Source organism: Mycetomoellerius zeteki, unplaced genomic scaffold (genome assembly GCF_001594055.1).
Source record: "Mycetomoellerius zeteki isolate Tzet28-1 unplaced genomic scaffold, Tzet1.0 scaffold564, whole genome shotgun sequence".
NCBI lineage: Eukaryota > Metazoa > Arthropoda > Insecta > Hymenoptera > Formicidae > Mycetomoellerius > Mycetomoellerius zeteki.
In genome coordinates this window covers 138,790-160,628 of record NW_017257571.1, presented here as the reverse complement: position 1 = coordinate 160,628, position 21,839 = coordinate 138,790, and the positions used below count along the sequence as shown (strand labels likewise).

At 31.0% G+C, this 21,839-nt stretch overlaps 2 protein-coding genes across 5 annotated transcripts in view; one reads left to right on the top strand and one right to left on the bottom strand.

The window, feature by feature from the left end:
• The window catches only part of LOC108727926 (mucin-17), a 37,261-nt gene extending 27,185 nt beyond the window's left edge, over positions 1-10,076 (bottom strand). For both annotated transcript variants that reach the window (XM_018456233.1, XM_018456232.1), the window contains exons 1-2: positions 9,640-10,076; positions 5,910-5,997 (exon numbers count right to left, since the gene is read on the bottom strand). In XM_018456233.1, coding sequence (XP_018311735.1) covers positions 5,910-5,996 — 87 coding nt within the window. In that variant the 5' untranslated portion in view covers position 5,997; positions 9,640-10,076. The remainder of the gene's footprint in view (positions 1-5,909; positions 5,998-9,639) is intronic.
• Positions 10,077-15,590: 5,514 nt separating this feature from the next.
• Positions 15,591-21,616, top strand: Pld (Phospholipase D). Of its 3 annotated transcripts, none has more exons than XM_018456200.1 (14): positions 15,591-15,930; positions 16,310-16,492; positions 17,009-17,204; positions 17,302-17,422; positions 17,492-17,915; positions 17,987-18,222; positions 18,387-18,654; positions 18,718-18,877; positions 18,947-19,439; positions 19,524-19,744; positions 19,806-20,042; positions 20,117-20,357; positions 20,950-21,279; positions 21,353-21,616. In XM_018456200.1, the coding sequence occupies exons 2-14, from the start codon at positions 16,324-16,326 to the stop codon at positions 21,452-21,454; spliced, it is 3,198 nt and encodes a 1,065-aa protein (XP_018311702.1). In that variant the 5' UTR covers positions 15,591-15,930; positions 16,310-16,323; the 3' UTR covers positions 21,455-21,616. The 3 variants fall into 3 exon arrangements, with proteins under 3 accessions (XP_018311702.1, XP_018311700.1, XP_018311701.1); XM_018456198.1 differs by having other exon boundaries at positions 16,844-17,204; XM_018456199.1 differs by lacking the exon at positions 15,591-15,930 and adding an exon at positions 16,195-16,242 and having other exon boundaries at positions 16,844-17,204.
• Positions 21,617-21,839: the final 223 nt, after the last annotated feature.

The window sequence follows — 21,839 nt, the reverse complement described above, 5'->3', positions numbered from 1 at the left end:
TATAACTTCCGAAAAGAAATAAGTATATTTTGTATAATTTATTTGATCAAAATGTAACATATTGCATGCATAAAAATTTTTTGTCATGGATCATAAATGACACAAAAAATTTAACTTTTATGATAAAAATTCGAATAATAATTCAACGCAATATCAGCGGTTTTAATTAATTGTGAGAACTAGCGTTTATTGTTCGCGGTTCAATTGTCTGAGAAATGACGCAAAAGAAACTGCTCTTGTTCAGGAATGAAGAATACTTTCTCGTGATATGACAATCGAAATTATTCATGATATATCGTTTTATATTATCGCGAAACACCTTTTCTAACGAAATTATGTCAGCTTTTGCTATTACTTTTTTGCTTTCGTTTTACCTGACTGCACTTTCCATTCAGTTCAAAGTTAATCTTGTAATAAGTCATACTGACGTGAAAGAAAAAATTAGATCTCGTTAGGGGTAGGTTAAAGTTGAACCGCTATAATTCTATTTATAACGCATTGCGTAAAAGATTTATATTGCGTAATCCCCATAAAAAGAGACTCTATCAAAGCTCAAATTTCGATGCGGTATAGCAATTTTTACATTTGCCATTTTTCAGAAAATTATTCGAAAGGAAGGGAAACAAAAGAAACTTTTCAACAAAAGATTTATGGACATTTGCGCATTTACTGCCGCGTATTCATATATTGTAGTTGTAGATAATTTCGAGCTTCATACCACGAGGAAATAGTTTTCGTTTCTCTCTCGTTATTTCTCAGATAATTGATACCGCGAACAATAAGTAAACACATTACAGTTCTCATAATTAATTAAGACAGCTGGAATTACGTTGTATCATTATTCGAATATTACAGGTAGAATGTGTAAGAGAATGATTTTACCATTGCAATTACTTCGCATTACAATTGTGATTGCAGGTTTCCAGAAACATTGTGTAAATGAGTTACTAACAATGAGTTTAATGTGCACGTAACAATGCGATATATTATTGCTGGCACAATTAAAAGAAAACATCATATATACTATATTATCATTTACTCCACAATTTCATCTATAAATAAAAAGAAATATTCAGTTTTATTCTTAAAATATTATATATATCGTGCAGATATTCTTGCTTAGTATTTTTAATATAAAATTCCGTTCCCATTTTCTTTCATAGAAAAATTATGTAAGTTTTACGTTATTTCTGACATTCAATTAACTTTATAGAATATAATTAGTCGCATTTCTTTCGCTTCTTTTGTGTTCTTAGTATAATTAATACATCGTAACAGTATCACCCAATTAGTATACCACGTAACACTATCGGATAAAGTTCGATCGCAATATATTAATGATGTGTATCCTAATCTCTTCGCACTAGACGAAGCTGTCCGAGTAAATAAAGACGAGACAGGGAGCGCGAGATATGGCAAATAAATCAGGAAGTCTGTTGAGGTAAACGATGCAGAAGAAGCGCTTTCTCCGATAGAAAACTCGATTTAGATCGCACTCGCGCACGCTTGTGCAACGTGCTACATCCGTCTGCGACGTACACTTGTCGGTGCGTGTTTGTGTATTCGTACGCGCAATAAAGCATCATAGGCGCGCATTTAGCGTGATATACGCAACCGCGTGCGCACGTACGCGAGCACGTTTCGAGATTGAACGAAAGCAGTGCTGAAACGTCGATTGTTAATCATCGATCTAAATTATAAAGCGTTCCTTCGGCCAAAGGGTACAATACGACACGCGTGACGGACATTTGTTAGATATCGATCGCAACGTTTTACTAGGGCGTATTGTGTAATTTGCTTTTCTAATTAAAGGCCTCGCACCAACCGTCTATCGAGAAAGAAACGAAGGCAAGTAGGCTTCGCGACTTATATTCATTTGCAGAATTGATTGCGATGTTAATCAATGGTTTTGACATTTCATTCGGAAGTAACGGATCAAGAAACAAGCTCGAGAAATCTGTAAAATCGAACCGACTCTCACTGATGATTTAAATACTTTCGCTCATGTGTAAAAAAACGTGCAAAACTCAGTGTATTACATTTTTAATTTTATCAGTTAATTAATATATCATAAAATATCAGATAAATAGAAAAGTAATATCCAGGTAAAATACAAACTCGTAATTAAATCATAATAATATTATAGGATATCATGATGTCATTTGTCATTTAAAAATGAACTTATAAATGACAAATAAGGTCATGATGATATCATGACTTCTGTGTTCCATTTGAGTGGTACTACTTGAAACTATATAGTCTCATTGTAATATCAAACTATAATGAATATGCAAAGAATCTATTTCGATATCTTAGCGTTATCGTAATTATTCCGAGTACATCTCCGTATTTAATTCAAGAATGATCTATTAAACTACATTCCTGAGGACATTAATAATTAAGAACATTACATATGACATGGTAAGAGGCGTCCGCCTTGAACTGTAAGCCGATTTCCGTCGGGACGATTTACAAATCGCGAGATCTTCATACTGTTACATAAATTATCCGTTATTATGATGAAACGAAAGATGTCGATGACGCTTTGTAAGAAGCTACTTACACAATGATAAAAAAAATTATCCTGGAATAAGAAATGTTTGTCTTACGTAACGCGTTATTAAATCTATAAGAAAAACATCTCGCTCTTGCTTCCATTAGATTATGATCATCGGTGCACACAGCGGAATAATTATCAACATCGCGCTTACGTTCACCGAAGGAATACGCGTTGCCTCGCTAGCGCAGGTAATCGCGAATACTAATGAAAACGAAATTGTCCAATCTAGAGCTTAACGATCAGGTAGCATCGACAATATTAATTCCCTTCAGAATTCATGTTGACTTCTTGATAAATTAGACTATTAAAGAGATGATTAAAAGGAGATCGTGATTAATACAATCTTGTACAACACTTGACGATTGTCAGAAAATAACGAACACTAGTCTGGAGATTGGAATATTTATGTTAAGTCTTAATCATTATTGTCTTTTTTTGATAAGTTTATTATTACTATGTTATAAAAATTGTAATAAAGATGAATTGTATTCGTCTATTTTTTACTTTTACTTTTTTTTTTAATAAAATTGTGATTTTACCTTCTTAACAATTGAGGACATAGAGCGATGCTTTGACTTTCATTCTGTGATCGATTATATTCAACTATATTCTACTTTCTATTTATTATGTTCAATTATAATTACTATATCAAACTGTAACATTATGAAAATAGGACAAACACATGGGAGAGAGATATTTTTGATCATGCGGTATATATCGTTCGCTAAGCGAACGGCGCACGACTGGGCGTGGTCCATGCAAACTTGCGATGTCTTTTTTCCTTCTTATCCTCTCACTCCATTTATATGTGTTCTAAGCTATATCTATGCCGCCTCGATATCTAGATTGGTGCGTGAAATGTTTGTACGTTTGATAAACATAAGAACTACAATCATATTACTGACGACGATAATGCACAGAATAGGATCAGAATTAGAAAATAACGAACACTAGTCTGGAGATTGGAATATTTATGTTAAGTCTTAATCATTATTGTCTTTTTTTGATAAGTTTATTATTACTATGTTATAAAAATTGTAATAAATTTGTTCCAAGAAAATTTTTATAAAAGTTTCTCTCTATCGTGTATACACATACAAGTATATTTCTGTTGCAAATATTGTTGCATAAAACTGAGAACGAAGGAATAAGCAAAAAGTTCATACGTGTCGAATCCGTTCGTTTAAGCTTCAACTGCATTATTCGTGGTAGTTTACGTATGTCCATTGATTGATAGCTAATGATAATAAATGATCATCTTAATGCGAAAGTCAATTAATGTACACATATGACAGTTATAATAGACCCAATAATGAAAAGATTTTTAAAAATAATAAAAATTATTGATTTCACAGTTTTATTTTCGCTTTGATGACAATACTTTATATGTTCATCTTTTTTGAATAAAACATACATTTAAAGAGCGATAGAGAGAGAGAATTCGTGAAGTATACGTTATATTCTTACGAGCTAAATTTGATCTCATAAAATTATTATAGTTTTATAATATTTTTACGATTAAATAATATCCTCGAGTTACGAAAGATTAATAATAACTAATATTGTATTACGCAATTATTATTGTACATTGTATAAAGCAGCGCTATATCTTTTTTATATTCTAAACATTTTTAATGTTCCATTTAAATTAAAAATTAAACGATAATAATCTTACATTCTTCCAGATTATTTAACAAAAGTTATAGTAACACGCGAACTTTTGAAATGTTGGGAAAGTTCTCTTCAAAGCTTTGGGTCGTGCTAGTAATTTCCGATGTACGTGTTAAGTAGTATTTACGATCGAACTTCATGATAATATAACCAAAATATATGCTAATCTGAATTCTTTTAATAGATTATTTGATCTATCGGAAGAATTATTATATTGTATACTTATATATTTTTGTATGCCACGAACTCGCTTTAACAACTTTTACGGTGAAAGAGCCGGCGAAAGCGTCCGAGATCTTCCTGGCAATCGTATTATTATAGGCGAATGCAAAACGAATAGCTGGAATCTGGACATCCAAGTATACGATCGAGAGGGAAAGACGAATGACTCATTGATGTTGACAAGTCACAAACTATTTCTAATTTCTCTTTTACGTGATATCGTTGCTTTCATCGTCACGTTCTAAATGTATAAATTATAATTATTCGTTATGTTATTGTAGAGTTTTGCAAAATGATTCTTATTTTATAGCAACTTATTTTAGACGATTACACTCGAACTTCAATTCAATAGCGAATTCATTGACACAAATATAATATCGAGTTTTTAAAAATGTTAAGAGGACGATTGTTTTATTTAATGTAATTCGTTAATGTGGATGTTCATCGCAAAATCGGATAATTTTATTGCAAATTAAAATTTAAAGGAAGTAAATTTTGAATTTAAGTAAATAACAAGTTTCTGTCTTTCGGTTGAACTTCTCGGAAGTTTCGACCTAAATCTTTGATAACACGGAAGCTATTAAGGTCTCTTTTTGATTAAAGAAATTACAAATCAATCAAGGAATTTGTCATCAAAGTGAAATCTTGGAATATCCCACAATTGAAACAAAATAAGACGACATTATGTTTAAATTAAATCGTGATGTGCGATTTAATCGAATAAGAAACGAAGTGTCGTGAATCATTCGCAAAGATTTTCTTTTTCGTTGTTATACGAATAATCGCATCTGGTAAAGGAACTGCTTCCTTTCTCGGCTTCTAATTACCGAGCATCGTGCGCCGCGTGCAACTGCACTCGTGCGATTTAGTCGAATAATACGAATCGACTCGTTCCGCTGGGTCGACGGCCTTCGTGAAAAAAAGGAAAAAAACAATACGCGCACGTTGCAATGTCGTAAACGCCCGATATCAAACGCGCATCCTTGACACAAAACACGTGCGAACACGGATCTTACCGGTCTCTTCATACATGTATTTCGTGTGCATTAATTTATAGATGATTATGCTCTTTTAAATCTCTGTCTTTAATTAATTTGCGTCTTTACGTACGCTTTATGTTACATAATGTATTTCATGTAACGCAAAGAATTGGAGAGAGAAATTAAAGTTTATATATATTATATATTCTTCAGGATGATGTATTATATTTAAAATTACCATTTATTCGCCTTCTAGTTAATGAATGTATACGCATAAATAATTTTTTCCTTTCTGAATAATTCTAAAATTTAGCTTAAATTAAAATCTAAAATTAATCTTTTAAGCGAAAAAATATCCTATAATTAACAATGTATTATATGTCATTATATAATTCTGAAACAATTAGATAAATCTTTTATATCTCTTACGTATCATCGCTTATATGTTTAAATTACATACTTTAGTAATCAATTACCTCATTAGTCTGTCCACGAGAAGCTTCGGTAAGAGCGAAGACCAGCAGCAACGCCACTATGAAGCTCAACAAAAACGTCCTTGCCATTCTGAAAAAAATATGAAGAAACCCTTTTTAGAATTTTTAAAAACATTAGAAAATTCTGGCTACACTGTTAGATATTAAAGGAGCGATGGTAACCAAATCCTTTTAGTTAAATAACATTTTGTTATTTTTAATTTTCATGTTATGTCAAAATGTAAATTGATCCGATTCTGTAATTAGTTTCAAAATAAACAATGTTCATATTAATGCTCTTAGTAAATAATAAACTAAATTTGAATCAAATTAATACATTTATTTAGTTAAATTATTTAATTCCATTGTTTTAATTATAATAAATTAACGATATATTGAGTAGGAGCGATGACGACCTATAGAAATAGTTAAAGATAACTCACTTGATTAAAAATAACTACAATTTGATATTATAAATTTTACAGTGTAATGGAATACGCATATATTTACAGAAAATTAAATATTAATACGTTTTTAATGAAAATTTATCGTAATTAAAAACATATTAATTGTCGATGTATCGATTCGAGAATTATAATTATTACAAATATTCTGGCTACATTATTGTTTGTAATTATCATTTCTTTCGACTATCAAATTTTTAAGTCTAAAATGCCTAACATCTTAAGAAATAATTGTATCTTAAGGAATAAATTCATCAATTGTTGTGTGAATTTCTATGTAACTATTTCAAATGTAATTAGCATTTTTACTTCAATAAGATATAATTAAATCGATTCTGTTTTTAAGAAGATTACTGAATTAATAAATAAAAACTAACGATAAAAATAATATAATTCCAATTTATTTTTTTGATAATTGTCATAATGTTACATTTATAAGAAAAATAAACCGTAACTTTATTTACAAAGGTGACGTGAGATTTTGTTGTCTGATGATGTTTATACCAAATTAGCGAATTTAAACTTTTGATTTTAATATGAAAATGAACTTTCCAATGTGCACACCGAGTGTACTTGAGTCGATACGCATATAGATCAAACGTAAGGCGGCATTGCCTGCGTTGCTCAAATTTACTTTTACTCTTGCCGGTTGTTAGTTTCTATCGACTGCGCTATTATTTTCGAAGCAGAGCAAGCGATACTGTTCTTCCCCCGTTGCAAACATTCTGGTTCACTCAATTTTAAATCTTATACAGCACAAATCTATGATTTTAGAAACATTATAGCAATATTGCAACGTTTCAGCAATATCGCAAGTAACATTGCAAACGTTGCAGCACCGTTACTGTAAGTTTCTGTATTGTATAAGAAACTGCACAAAAGTGTATTCGATAAAAAAAATAGAAAAAAGAGGGGCTCTCGTTATATCAAATTTATTATATTATAACAAAAAGTTTCATTATAAACCATGTAAAAACTATTGAGTCTCTATTTAAAATATTGTTTAACGTGAGATTTATACATTGAGTTATAAGGATATTAAGCACAAAGTATTATTCAAATTAATTAATTATTATTCAAATTTCATTAATTACTTTTTCCATCTTTCTCATTTCAAGATATTATAAATATTTATGACTTATTTATATACTTTTTATTTTAACGTATTTATATACACTTCGAATATTTATATACCTACGAAAAAAAAACAAAATTTTATTGTAATAACAATCGTTCTCTTATACACATTTATCATGCGCACATGAATGAATGGAAGCATCATAGGAGGATCGAGAGGGGAAAGATCAGTATCAAGGAAGGTTCGATGATTGTAGTACATGAATTACCATTGCTCCGAGACATCTGACGGTTCATTTGTTCCATTCAGTTCTACGGTAATGCCACGGTAAATGCAAAATGATTACTTGGTTACGACTTCTCCTATATATCCTTGCTAATAGATAGAGATACTTGTTAATAGCAAATAGCACGTGGAAATCGAGCAAATTTCCTTCGAACGAAGCCTTAATGCTCGTTACGAGTCGAATAGTTTTACGAAGACAAATATTTGTGGTTGCGTTTTTTTTCTACGTGGCAAAGAAGCGGTAAGTTTACATGCTAGAACTAAGTGACGTAGGTTTCGTAATCAAAGTATCAGCTTTAATTTTTCGCAGGTCGTTCGTACTTGCGTCGATAGAAAGTAAATTCTTTTCATGCCGTATACGCGATCGGTGATACTGTATCGACTGTTTCAAGAATGTTATTTTGTAACACGCACAACTCAGAGCATGCGACCAACTAAATTCACACATATATATATATGTATATATAAAATAAAAGTATTACATATATATTATAAAATACCTTCCACACTTTTAGTATTTCTCAGATTTCTTTTATATATTTGTTGTATTTTTATTAGTCATTATGGATAAATATATAATAATAAATATGCAACAAACACATAGAAGATATCTGAAAAAATGTTAGAAGTATTAAAAAATATTTTAAATATTTTCGTAATTTAGATTTGCTTCTCTCAATTTGGAACTATCTAACTTTCAAACTCTACAAATCTATTTCTACAAAACAAGAAATAAAATTAGTAATTTAATTAATAGATTCTTGCCTTAACATAGTTATGTAAAATGTGTGTGTGTTAATAATTTATATATATTTAATATTCGAGATCAAATATGCGGCACGAGTTATGAAAGACATACAATTATATCCTAAAAAAATGAATTCAATTATCCTCATTTTCTTTACGGTGCACTTTGCAAGCGCGAGCTAATAAAATCATCATCAGGTACTAGAGTACAACTAATTTTGTTTAAAGTCGTTGAAACATCCGTTTCGTGTCCGATCGTAAAGATGAAATGTCATCGAGTGAAATTGCAGAAACGACACGTTCGAGGGAAATGAGAAATTTTCGACATTTGAACAGTCGTTTATGATTACACGGGTGCCCGAGTTTTACGTAAGAAACGGAGGTCGTACATCTGGCGGTTTGCGCATGTGAAAGTGGTCTGCCGAGTTGTATCGGTCAGTTAATTCTGAGTCCGGTTCGTTAATGTTGCTCGCTCTTCTGGGCCACTTCTTGCGATTCGCGGCGAGAATCAACCGCGACGAGTGCAAATGAACGAATTATAACAACGACAAATTGTCGTAATTATTACAACGATGAATTATCAATCAAAAGCAAACACGTGCTTTTGAATATAATTGCAGGATGAGTTTTTCAATTATTGTGTCTCTCCATTATCTCATTTTCACGCGATCAGTTAACAAGAAGGATCAAAATAAATGATCGTCGGTTATGTACTAGCACACAAGAAATATAAAGGAGTAAGCATTAAGCAAATGGGCCAATCACAGATTGAGAACATATAATAACGTAAGCAATAGTAAATAAAAAATTGCTTACTGCATAGAAAAAAAATGATTTTAATAAAATATCTAAAAATTTAGCTAAATGATCTGAAAATAATTTTATTGAACCATATAACTATGTAGAACGCTCAAATTGATTGCTAGATCGAATGTTAAATTTTTTGCAGCATTATGTATTGAGTTTCCTACAAATTATTTTGATGATGCAACAAAATTGTTTTTAGACCTGCATCTAATTGAATTTTTAGAAAAATCGTTCTTTCTGTGCGTTTACGGAAATTTGTGTATGGAAGCTAAATCTCCACTCGTTGACGCGGAAGTTCCGCATGGCACAGCACACAATTAGAAGAGCACACAATTCGGATTTCCACGCTCACCTTGCAGCTGCTCAGTCGTGTCTAATCCTATGTCTCATTTCCGAGCCACCACAGCACAATTCGCCCCGGCAATCCGTAATACTTTCTCCGATGGCGAATTAAAACCAAAGAGAAACTTTAGGAAATCGAAGAAATAAATAAATCGGCGCGGCCGTTACCTGTCGAAAACAGAACGAGCGACACTCTTTGAACGAAATTTCAAAACGGCCCAGGTAAAAGTTCGCGGACTTGATATTCAACTCTACGCGACACTCCGAGAGAAAAGGATAGAGAAAGAAAAGAGAAAAGATTCGATCGAGATCACAGAATTCGCGCTCGAGACGATGAGATCAGACGGGTCAGACGGGACGTTGCACGTGACGCATTTTCGGATGCGCCGATTTTTCGCGCGTTCGTTGCACGAGGGACGTTGTTCGGGGACGACGATCGGATAGAGTGCTCCGAGACAAATGCAAGTACGATCGGACGTCGGCCGTGTCAAAAATCCCGCTCGCCAGTCGAGGGGGAAAAAGAAAAAAAAAGAGCCACTCGACCAGGTAGTTTCCCTTTCGCCAGAATGCGGGACCACCACCACGCGATCGCCACCATCCGCCACCGTCACCACCATCACCACCACCACCATCGTTACCGGTCGCAATTGCCACCGCCGCTGCCGCTGCCTATCGCCATCACTACCGTTACTGTCACCGATGTGAAAAATATCGAATGACCAGGACAACGATAGACGGACAATCATAAAAGTGAACGGACAGGACGAGCCTCCGCAGTAACGATCTTGAATCTTTAGGAAAACATAAACGATCCCAGACAGGCATAATATGTATGTCCTAAAGACGTCATTACAAAGCCACAGAACACAAATTGATATAGCAACATTACATCAATAATTTTCCACTCAATAATATAAATGTAATGCAACACGTGTTGTACATAACAGTTATATTATTGAGTAGCAAATTGATGTAATGTTATTGTTAGTTTGTCTTTTGCGGGAAGTCTTTTAAATTCGTTTAAAAGGTGTTTTTTATAGCGAATTTGATTGGACGCACGAGTGCGTATTAAAATCACTGATTTAATCTGTATAAAAATGGAACGCAAATATTTCGAATAGGTATAAAATACAGATTTTACTTAACATCACAATAAAATGTATTGAAGATTTCATGATTTAATCCGTTTTTATATATATATTAAGTATATATTTTTACGTCAATTTGTGTACGATGGCTTCAATGTGCACCAGTGCACATGTGTACTAAGTGCAATCAATCACTATTAATGATGTCTTTAAAATATCCTATGTCCCAATCTTGGACATGAATGCTGTCTGGGATCGGTTGTCGTCGTGCGGATTTAGAATTATAGAGCAAAACTAAATGTTCCTCCAAATTAAGTTTATTCGGTGGAAACAAATTGTTCCTATTAGTTTCCACCGTTAATTAGTTAAAATCGTTTGTTTCTAGTAACAATAGGCAACAAGTTCCTGAATGTTTCTTTGGTGGATACGCACCTTAACAGATACAAGAACTTATTTTAATTTTAATACTATCAGACAATAATTATTTTTGTCAGATCAATCGTTAACTAACCATTCTTTACTTTCTGCATGAATACCGCATAATAAGATCCACTGGGCTCCTTTTTCCGCACTCATTACTGCTATAATTATTGTGGATCGACCGATGAATTCGTGTGTCGATATTTTCAACCGTACAAGTAATGCAAAAGATCCTAAATAAATATTTGCTCGCAGATCGAATTGATTCTTCATGCATGAAACAAAATCACTTCATGCAAACATGAGGCCTTGAATTTTTCATACCATTTTTCATAAGATAAACGTATTAACTTCTAAACGCATGAGGTTTCATAATAGAATGCGTCGTCCGATGTAATCGGAAAGTAGAAGAAAAGAAGTCTAAAGCCACGAATTAATAAAGAGAAAGGATCTTTCAAGGAGTTACGAAATAAAATGAAATAATATGGAGGAAGGTCGAAAAAAATTCTTTTTTATATAAATGAATTCTTTTCAACCTCTCTCTTATTCTCTCTCGATTTAAGTTATTTACTTAAGTTTATTACATTTGTTGTTAACAATGAAACTAATTATTAAACCATATTAAATTAAAATTCAAAAATATTTTGAGATAAATTTATTTAGTAATAGTAACATTTTTGCACAATTTTAAATCATAATTACATTCTTCGCAATTATGCCAATTAAATGTAAGTAAAGAAGGATATACATTATAATTTTTAGAGTGTTTAATTTTTTAAAAAATAATAGTAAATTTCTCAGTTGTCAAAAACCGCTGTGGAGATATTTAACAACTGAAAAATTATACATTATTGCAGGAATTATTTTACATTCTATTGTGTTATATCGGACAAATGTTTTAATTTACTGCATATTTTATAAGTTTTATGATTACGAAATTATTATGTTTTTAAGAAAAAAACTAAAAATAGCTGTATTTAAAGTAAAACTAAAAAAAAAAGCAATTCGTTTATTGTGTTATTTCTCGCCTCTAACAGAATATGGCGTCTCAAGTCTTAAATTGTTACATACAGTTATTATAAAAATATAGTTTTTTATTTAATCAATTCAAATATCGTATATTTTATCAATTTTAATGCGAGAAAAGTAAATTTACAATTACAAATTTACAAATTTGATCGATTTTATTTATACAATATAAAATAAATAATAATTAATTTTATCATCACGTATATAAATATTAATTGTTAATGTACAATAGATAACACTCGAAAATATTTAGAATGAGAAATATATGGTTTAAATTCTTATTTGATTAAAAATAATGGTAATATTAAGCAAAGAATATAATTTAGAATAATATTTATATCGTAAATCATAAATATGAATATTGTGTTTCGTAATTAACGATGTGAAATGACAGAATAAAATCAGTTGTTTATATTCTGGCGCCAGCCTTGAACTTTTTTCGAATCATCCGGATTTTAAATCGAGGTATGAGTGAAATAGAAGTTACTAATAGATTTACGAATTGCGTTTATAAAAAGAAGTGCCTATAATAAAGAATTAATTATGTACTCGATTCAGATAGAGAGATAATGCGAAATAAGCAATGTCGAAATAACCAATCTACGAAATATTCGTATAACAAAATTTAATCTGAAGGATATCTGGCAGATATATGTTCAAGGATTTTGAAATGCCTATATGTACGTATATATACAACTGAGACATTATAAAATATTCAATGTAATTAATTCACTTAAATTTGATTTATAATATTAAATATTAATTCATTAAATATTTGTAGAAGGATGTAATGAAATATTGGCATTTCTCCTTAGAGAAATTTAATTCTGAAAGGTAATAATTAACCATTTATAAATGCTTTTAATACTCAAATAAGAAATTATTCACTATGTACCTACCAGTATTAAATTTCTGTAAGGCTCCTCCTTAAACTATTATAATATTCTCAAAATATATAATCTTAAGTTATTTTATCGAAATAACATGTTTTTTAACGTTATTTTGCACAACATTGTTATAAAAAATTAGATGCTTTTTCTTATTTTAGAACTGAAAAATGTGTTTTTACAAAATATGTTCAAATTTTTATTTAGCAAATCTTAATTTTATATTTAATTAAAGCAGTAAACTATTGACTGACACGTAATTATCTTCTCTAAAGATAAGACCGATGTATATGGATTTCTCTAAAGATATGCAATGCTACATATGTTGCTCACGTTTACACATTTAAAATTTTTATTCGATGAAATATCTCTCGCATACTCTATAAATATATTCTCACAAGTATATTGTGATTATAGGAATTAAATAAAAGTTGCTAATAAATTTCGAAGTTTTTAAAGAAATGAATTTTCTGCGTCTTTCAAATATCTTCTTACGCTAAAAGTAAAATAGATTAGAAAAATATTATTCATAAAAGAGAGAAAGAAAAAAAGACGAAGTCTATAGAAAGTACGACTAAGACTAAAAGGCTTATATTAACTGATTTGAACACCGTTACAATGAGATAAATGTGTATAGTTAATATGTGGGTAATTAAATACAAAATTGTACGATAAAAACTGATAGAACATTGTGCAGCACATCACGATACATCGCTTTCTCCTTGACATTCATGCAAAGAAGTGGATCATTATATAGGAAGGTTGATAACGCATGATCGATATTCCATTGAAAGTCGGTTAAAACACGAAGAAAATGACACGCGCGATCCAATTACTTTCGTGATGTGCCTGTTTGCGTTAATATTGTATATTACAACAACGCGAAGTATAAACTTCACTTCTATTTGAAAATGCGACTGTTAAAGGAAGTGAAAAGTCGAACGATTTCTCGATACGTACTTCGACTCATTGGTAATGGTCTCTCTTTATATTCATTCAGATCAAAGCGAAAGCGCAAATTCTTCATAGGACAATAGCAAAACATTAAAATACAAAGGAATTGAGATTAGAGTCAAGACGACTTTTCAATCGAGGAAGAGTACATTCTTTTCTGTGTCACATAAAAAAAAAAACCACTTTATCGACGTAGTTTTACGCAGGTCAATCTCTTTTCAGTCAGATGTCGAAAACAGATAATTTTGAATTTTTTTCTTTTTAAATTACTAATTAATCTATCAAATTCCATGAGATCCTTACGCGCTTTTCTGTTTTAACTAAATCTTTGAAACTCCTAATAAAAAATTTTAAACTGATTTACAGGTAAAAAGAATTAATCTTTTTGAAAATCTAATCAGTAACGGGATAAAATGTCTGGAAAAAAATTTAAAGGTCGAAAGTGGAAATAAAAGTGAATACCTTTTTATTAACAAAACTAAATTAATATTTAACTAATAAAATATAATTGTTATTTAAAGTTATCTATGATGCTTGATATATTATTACTTAAATATTTATTATAGACAAATTATTATTTAAGTGATCTATAATAATTATATCGATGTATAATATTTTATTTAAAAAGGTAGGTAAAATCATTTGTTAGTTGAATATTTGTCAGTAAAAAATGGTTAGGGGTCACATACTCTTATTTTTACCTTCATTTTCAACAACAAATCAATTTTCGATCACTATTTTCAATCACGTTTTTTTTTCAATAAGCCGTTTCTCTTTTTTCCGGGTTTTCTTTTTTTTCGAACAATTCGTTTTATCTAGAACACGTGTGAGGTGTGAAGTAGGAACGCAGACCGAACCGGAACCGGAACTCATAATGTGTTCCATAACTTTCTTTATTTTCATTATGATCCCGAGTTCATCGATCAAGTATATTTAAAGAAAATATAAAGAAATTGATATCATTTCGAATATATTTATATTGTTTTTTTTATCTTTATACAGAGTATTTCCTATAATTTGGTCATTTAGAATATTTCTGTTATATTTAAAAATATGAAAAAATATCATAAGAAAAATATCTCTTGTAAACATATTATTTATTTTTTGCTAATTGTAAGTACTTTAATACTTTTATGCACAAAATAATGAGATAAATCAATTAATGTGTAAAGATAACACATATAGTATTTATTTTTAAAAAATAAAAAATGAATGAGTTTACGAGATATTTTATATTTTATGTCGGTGTATGTCAAAATAAAATATAAAATGTCTATAATATTCTCAATTATATGATTTTTATTAAAAAATTTTTTTTCTTGTATAGATAGAATAAAAATATAACGATACATAAAAAGTGAACAGAAAAATGAAAAATATAATATTGTAGAAGAATTGTAATCATAAACTGAAAAAACTCGTTACAAATGGTTCCTGTTTTCTTCATTGATTAAAAAACCGAAACCGGAATAGTTTTGCTCCATTTTTTTTAAATTAAACCATAACCGTAAGGAAAAAATATTCTTTCGGACCGAGTCCCTGGTGTGAGGGTCTTGAGAAACGCAGTTAGAGAGCGTAAAGCGTAACGTCACTCAATGACAGTATACGGACTGGTATACGTGGTTGCGGAGCAACTGCAACAGCTGGCCATGCGGTCATCGCGATGACTAAACGCGTGTGCGCCTTGCCGGACCATCGCGTAATGTAACATACTTAATCGGCGTATTCAGCCAACAGCGATCGCGATGATCATCGCTTGATACGTGCGATCATTCTCAAGGCGGCGACAATTGTTACAATGCATTGATGCATTGTTGTGGGAGTTGGCGCGAATACCTGAGGTACAGCCGTACAGGTCGATGATATGTTCGATAGGTCGAACATTTTTAGGCTAGAATTGTTTTAAGCCTTGCTTAAAACGAGGTAAATATATTGTTTTTATTATCAGAAAATGCGATAAGCATGCACTATGACGTATGCGTACGTGGCTTTTTTTCCAAAAGAAACACCGTTGCACAAGTAACTTGAGGAAAAGAAGTTGTTTTGTTTATTTTGGTATTCTCTTCTTATCTGGTATTTTTATAATATGATTGATATCTAGTATTTTATCAATACACTTAAGATACTTACTATCTTTTTTTATATAAATCTTCAATTGAACAAAGCTATTTCTCCTATCTTGGCTCTGGTAACTCTACAATTAAGATCATATTTAATACTTTTACATTACCTACTGTGCGTCTTTAATATAGGTAGGTGTGTTTATATTTAATTGCATCGTTAAGATATAAAAATTTTACAGAAATCTTGCCAAAGATGACCGAATTGGTTGAGATTGCTTCTCAAGGGATAACCCGTGCGATGTCACAAGATTCTGAGTATGATGACGCTTTGGAAGTACCTGATTCATTAGAAATAACAGTTGACGAAAATGGCGAAACAATACGAATTCGTAAGGAAGACACGGAATGCATAGATAGCAAAGGTATGAATTTGTGTTTTACGTAACGTATCTTGCTTATTTCTTAATAGCCTTTTATTTGATTTTGACCTTAATATAATTTTGACCTTTTCTGTGTTAACAGTTTTACATATATGTTTACTCTTATAATTTATGCGTTATAAAAGAATATGCACTTTTAATTTATACTCATACTTTTATTTTATATAAATCTATTTTTTTCAGCTAAACTTCTTGTATAGTTTATCTCTTTTCCCTTTTTCTCTCCAGTGTGAAGAGAAAGAGAAAAGATGAACTGTGTAAGAAGTTCAGATAAAAAGAACAGGTTTATGTGATTTCCAATTTTATATTATGTTTTTTCCCCTGTATTGGTAGAAACTCCTGATGTAATACCTTTCACCGTTATACACAATACATCGACAAAGTTCAAAAGTCAAACTCGCAACGTATTTATTCCTGGTAAAGAAGTGCACGTAAAAATCGTAGATAATGAACGTAGTGTGACTACGCATCCTTTGAACCCAAATCTGTATACCATAGAATTTAGACATGGACCTTTTGTTTGGACTATTAAAAAGCGATACAAACATATTCAATACTTGCATAATCAATTGAAAATATATCGTGCTAGTTTGAACATACCTTTTCCTACAAAAAGCCATAGGGAGAGGAGGAACAGCCTGAAAAGTTATAAAACTGCAGACGAGAAAAAGGCCAGAAAAAATGCTTTACCAAGGTATGAAAAGTTTTAGAGGAAAGGAAAATTATACATTATGATAATTTGTATTCACAATAAGAAAATTGGATAAATATAATCAGAATCACTTTTATAGATTTCCTAATAAACCTGACATTCTAGTGCCTTATGAGCAATTAAATCATAGACGAAAGGAACTAGAGGATTATCTAAGCAACTTACTCAACATAGAAATTTACAGACGTCATTCTGAAACTGTAAGTAAATTTTTACTAATAACACAATTAATTAATCTGAAGAGGTATGTCATCATCATTTATTTACAGATCAATTTTTTGGATATTTCACATTTGTCTTTTGTGGCTGACTTAGGAATGAAAGGAAAAGAAGGTACAGTTTTGAAACGGACTGGATCAAATGCAAAAACGAGATGTTATTTTCTTGGCTTGTTTAAATGCGGACACTGTATCAAGTGCAATTATCTCCGCACCTCTTTTTGTGGCAAATGGCAAAAGAGGCATCTTGTTGTTAAAGAAACCTTCGTTGCATATCTTAATCCTCAAGATGGAGAAATAAAATCTGTTATTTTAATGGATAATGGCTTCGGGATCAGTCTTGGAGTATATACTACGGGTTCACGAAGCGGTATGCAAATTACTAATCTCAGTAGACATATAGTTGTCAAGTGTTGGACAAAACGAAAAGCTAAGGAATGGATGGAATTTATACAAGAAGTTAGTAATAGAGAAGGTAAGATTTCTTTCAGAAAATATAATGTATATGTCTCTATTCTATATCTAATTGATTAAATTTTGGTGCAGGCAAAGATTTTATACAAACGAATCCACATAACTCATTTGCTCCATATCGTTCACCTATATCCGCGACTTGGTTCGTGGATGGAGCCGATTATATGTCTGCTGTGGCTGATGCATTGGAAAATGCCAAAGAAGAAATTTTTATCGCAGATTGGTGGCTTTCACCAGAAATTCACATGAAAAGACCAATGTCTAATGGAGATTATTGGCGACTGGATAAAATTTTACAAAGAAAAGCAGTGAGTATAGTTATGATGTCATATAGCTTAATAACATTTGTAATACAAATATTACAAATTTAAATTAAATGTAACTGATTAATAGTAACGACAAATTGTTATTCAAGATTGTTTAATGTATAATACAAGAATGTCCTCATCTCTTACAAATATTTTCTATACAGATTCAAGGTGTTAAAATATTCATATTGATATATAAAGAAATTGAAGTCGCTTTAGGCATAAATAGTTACTACAGCAAACAGAGACTTGTGGAACAATGTCCTGAAAATATAAAAGTATTGAGACATCCAGATCATGCAAGAGCAGGTGTATTTCTTTGGGCTCATCACGAAAAGATCGTAGTTATTGATCAATCTCTAGCATTTCTTGGTGGCATTGATTTGTGTTATGGCAGATGGGATAACAACGAACACAAATTGACAGATTTAGGTAAATGTCATATGGATTTTTTAGTATTCATTTTTTTATCAACTAATAATGTATTAATTGTAGAATCCATTCATCAATCGAGTATTTACATTCCCTCAAGAGACAAGTTAACTAATACTAGCAGTAAAAAGGTATTGGGCTGTACAAAAACACATGTGTTATTATCATTAGCAATAGCAACGAATACTATCGCTATGGCTACCACGAGATCCATGCCTTTATTGTAAGTAGTATTTAATTAATGTTAAATATGGACTAAAATTAAAAATGTGAACATGTTTTATATTTAAAGACCGATAATGGATGAAAAAACACAAAAGGATTTAATGTTATCAACATTGTCAACGGATAATTCACTTTTTATGCTGCAAGAAAAGGGAGATAGTGTTAAGTGTAATACACCTGAAATGCAAAGGAAGAATCTGTTCGATGTCGCCAAAACAACCGTCGATAAAATGAAGAACACTGTGAGAGTGAAAAGACAGGAATTAATTAACATGGTATATACTTCTCATGAAGCGGATACCGATGACATAGATTTATCGGTATCTGAAGATACAGTAGATTATAACTGCAGTTTACAACCCACAACCAAATTGTGGCTTGGTAAAGACTACACAAACTTCATTGTTAAAGACTTTAACGATCTTGAAAGGCCCTATCAAGATCTGGTAGATAGAACTACTACTCCTAGGATGCCCTGGCACGATATAGGAGTTTTAGTGCAAAATGCTGCCGCTAGAGACGTGGCTAGGCATTTTATACAGCGTTGGAATGCCGTCAAGGTATACATAACATTTTTGATAATATGTATTTTAAATTCAAATATTCAAGCAGGACGTTGAATACTGATAAAGTATTTATTGTAGCTAGAAAAAGCGAATTTTAATTCGTGTTATCCTAACTTATTACCGAAATCATACAAAGACTGCAAGAGCTACGCTCCGTTCATTAAAGAGGCAAACAAGCACAATGTCAAGTGTCAAATACTGCGTTCGGTAAGTTCTTGGTCGGCTGGCTTTCTTGATCCAGAAACTGTAGAGCAGAGCATACAAGAAGCTTACATCCAGGCTATTAGTGAAGCGGAAAGGTAAGATTTCATATATTCCATAATTCCATGTGGCATTTTGTTAACTTGATTAAATGTGTAGGTATATATACATAGAAAATCAATTTTTTATAACACTTGCCTCCATGGACAAAGGTGGCGTGAAGAATCAAATTGGTGAAACATTATTGAAAAGAATCCTGAGAGCGTACAGGGAAGGCGCGGTGTTCAGGGTATTTGTCGTAATGCCGTTGTTGCCGGGTTTCGAAGGCGAAGTTGGAGGACCAAGCGGCACGGCATTACGAGCGATAACTCATTGGAATTATAATTCTATATCAAGGTATTGCATCATTCAACTAAGTATGAGAGAAAAGCGGCACACATAAATTTTTTTCTTGTTTGATGAAATAACAGGGGAAAAGATGCTATTCTAAATCAGTTATTGGAGGCAGGTGTAAAAGATCCCAGCGAGTACATCACATTCCATGGCTTGAGGAATCATTCTATGTTAAATGGTACGATGGTAACGGAGCTTATCTATGTTCATAGTAAGCTAATGATAGTAGATGATAACACAGTAATCTGTGGGTCAGCTAATATAAATGATAGAAGTATGGTTGCTACAAGGGACAGCGAAATAGCCGTAATAATTCACGTGAGTATATTTATTATATCATATGCGATGTAAATTATGCCTATATCTTCAATATACAATAGAGTTTTAACATATAACATATAAAAATTTTTTACTACTATACAAAAGATTTATTATAATAACTTCCATAAATATATGGTATGATAAGATAAGATCATATTATATTTTATTTATATTATATTTATATTATATTTTTTATACCAATGATATAAATAATAATTAATCAGATAGGCAATTCACTTCTATCAGTGATGAATACATTTATAAAATAATAATTATCATTTAAAATTTAAATAATTTTCTTTTTTTTTTAACAATAATAAAAATATGTTATTTTTATGAAAACATATAAGAACATCGATAATATTTTAAGCTTATCTTATTTTATGTAAAATTATACATAAATAAACACAAATTTTTTAAAAGAACGTTGAAATTTATAATTTGTATATTTTTTACATTACATTGCTATGTCTTATTTATATTGTATTTTGCTTTATATTAGTTTATAAAACAAGCTCCTAATGTTATCATGATTCTGTGTTTTTTTTATTTACTTAAATCAATCAATGCTGTTATATTTGCAAAACAGGACCAGGAGTTTGAGGATGGACGTATGAATGATATACCATTTTCTTGTGGTAAATTTGCTTCTTCTTTGAGAAAACAATTATTCCGCGAACATCTAGGACTACTGAATACTAAAGAAGACATCGAAATCGATGACATCGTTATAAAATCATTCTACAAAGACATATGGTGCGCTAGAAGCCAACAAAATACGGAGATATATGAAGAAGTATTTCACTGTATTCCTACCGATAAAGTAGTCAATTTCGCTATATTGAAACAATATCAAGAAAAAGTACCTCTCTCCATATCTGATCCATTATTAGCGCAAGAAATGGTGGAGAATGTAAAGGTAAGTATCAAGCATTTTAAATGTTTATGCATCGAATTATCGTTTGATCACATCAAATGTGTACTTTTTACAGGGACACTTGGTCGACTTGCCACTAAAGTTCTTATGCAATGAAGATTTAAAACCTGCTGTTGGGACAGTAGAAGGAATGATGCCAACTGCGTTGTGGATATAAGTTTGCGTTCTGACGAATAAATGTTTTTGAAATTTGTTGTAATTCGGCGCAAATTAATAATAAAAATTTATAATAATTTGTTTTACTACGCAAACAGGGTATGCAAAAGGTGATTCTTGTGTTTTCTATATTATACGACTTTTATATTATGATAAACAAAAAAAAACGGCTAAATGGATCTTTTTATCACTTTGATATCTTGTATAGATGTATTTAAATTTCTGTCTATTTGTATATTTTATATTGCCTCATATGACAAGGCTGATCGGATTTTCCGACATGCGATTTAAGTCTAATGTAAAATATTAAATTAATAATTCTTAACAATACTTAATACCTCAATTAATATTTTTCTTAAAAATAAAGAGTATTATAGTATAATGAA

Excerpts from the sequence above, each read along its gene's own strand:
- Pld (XM_018456198.1), top strand. The coding sequence starts at position 16,324 with ATGACCGAATTGGTTGAGATTGCTTCTCAAGGGATAACCCGTGCGATG. Across the intron at positions 17,205-17,301 it reads AGAAAAAATGCTTTACCAAG|ATTTCCTAATAAACCTGACA; the intron begins GTATGAAAAGTT and ends TCACTTTTATAG. Across the intron at positions 18,223-18,386 it reads AAATTTTACAAAGAAAAGCA|ATTCAAGGTGTTAAAATATT; the intron begins GTGAGTATAGTT and ends TTTTCTATACAG.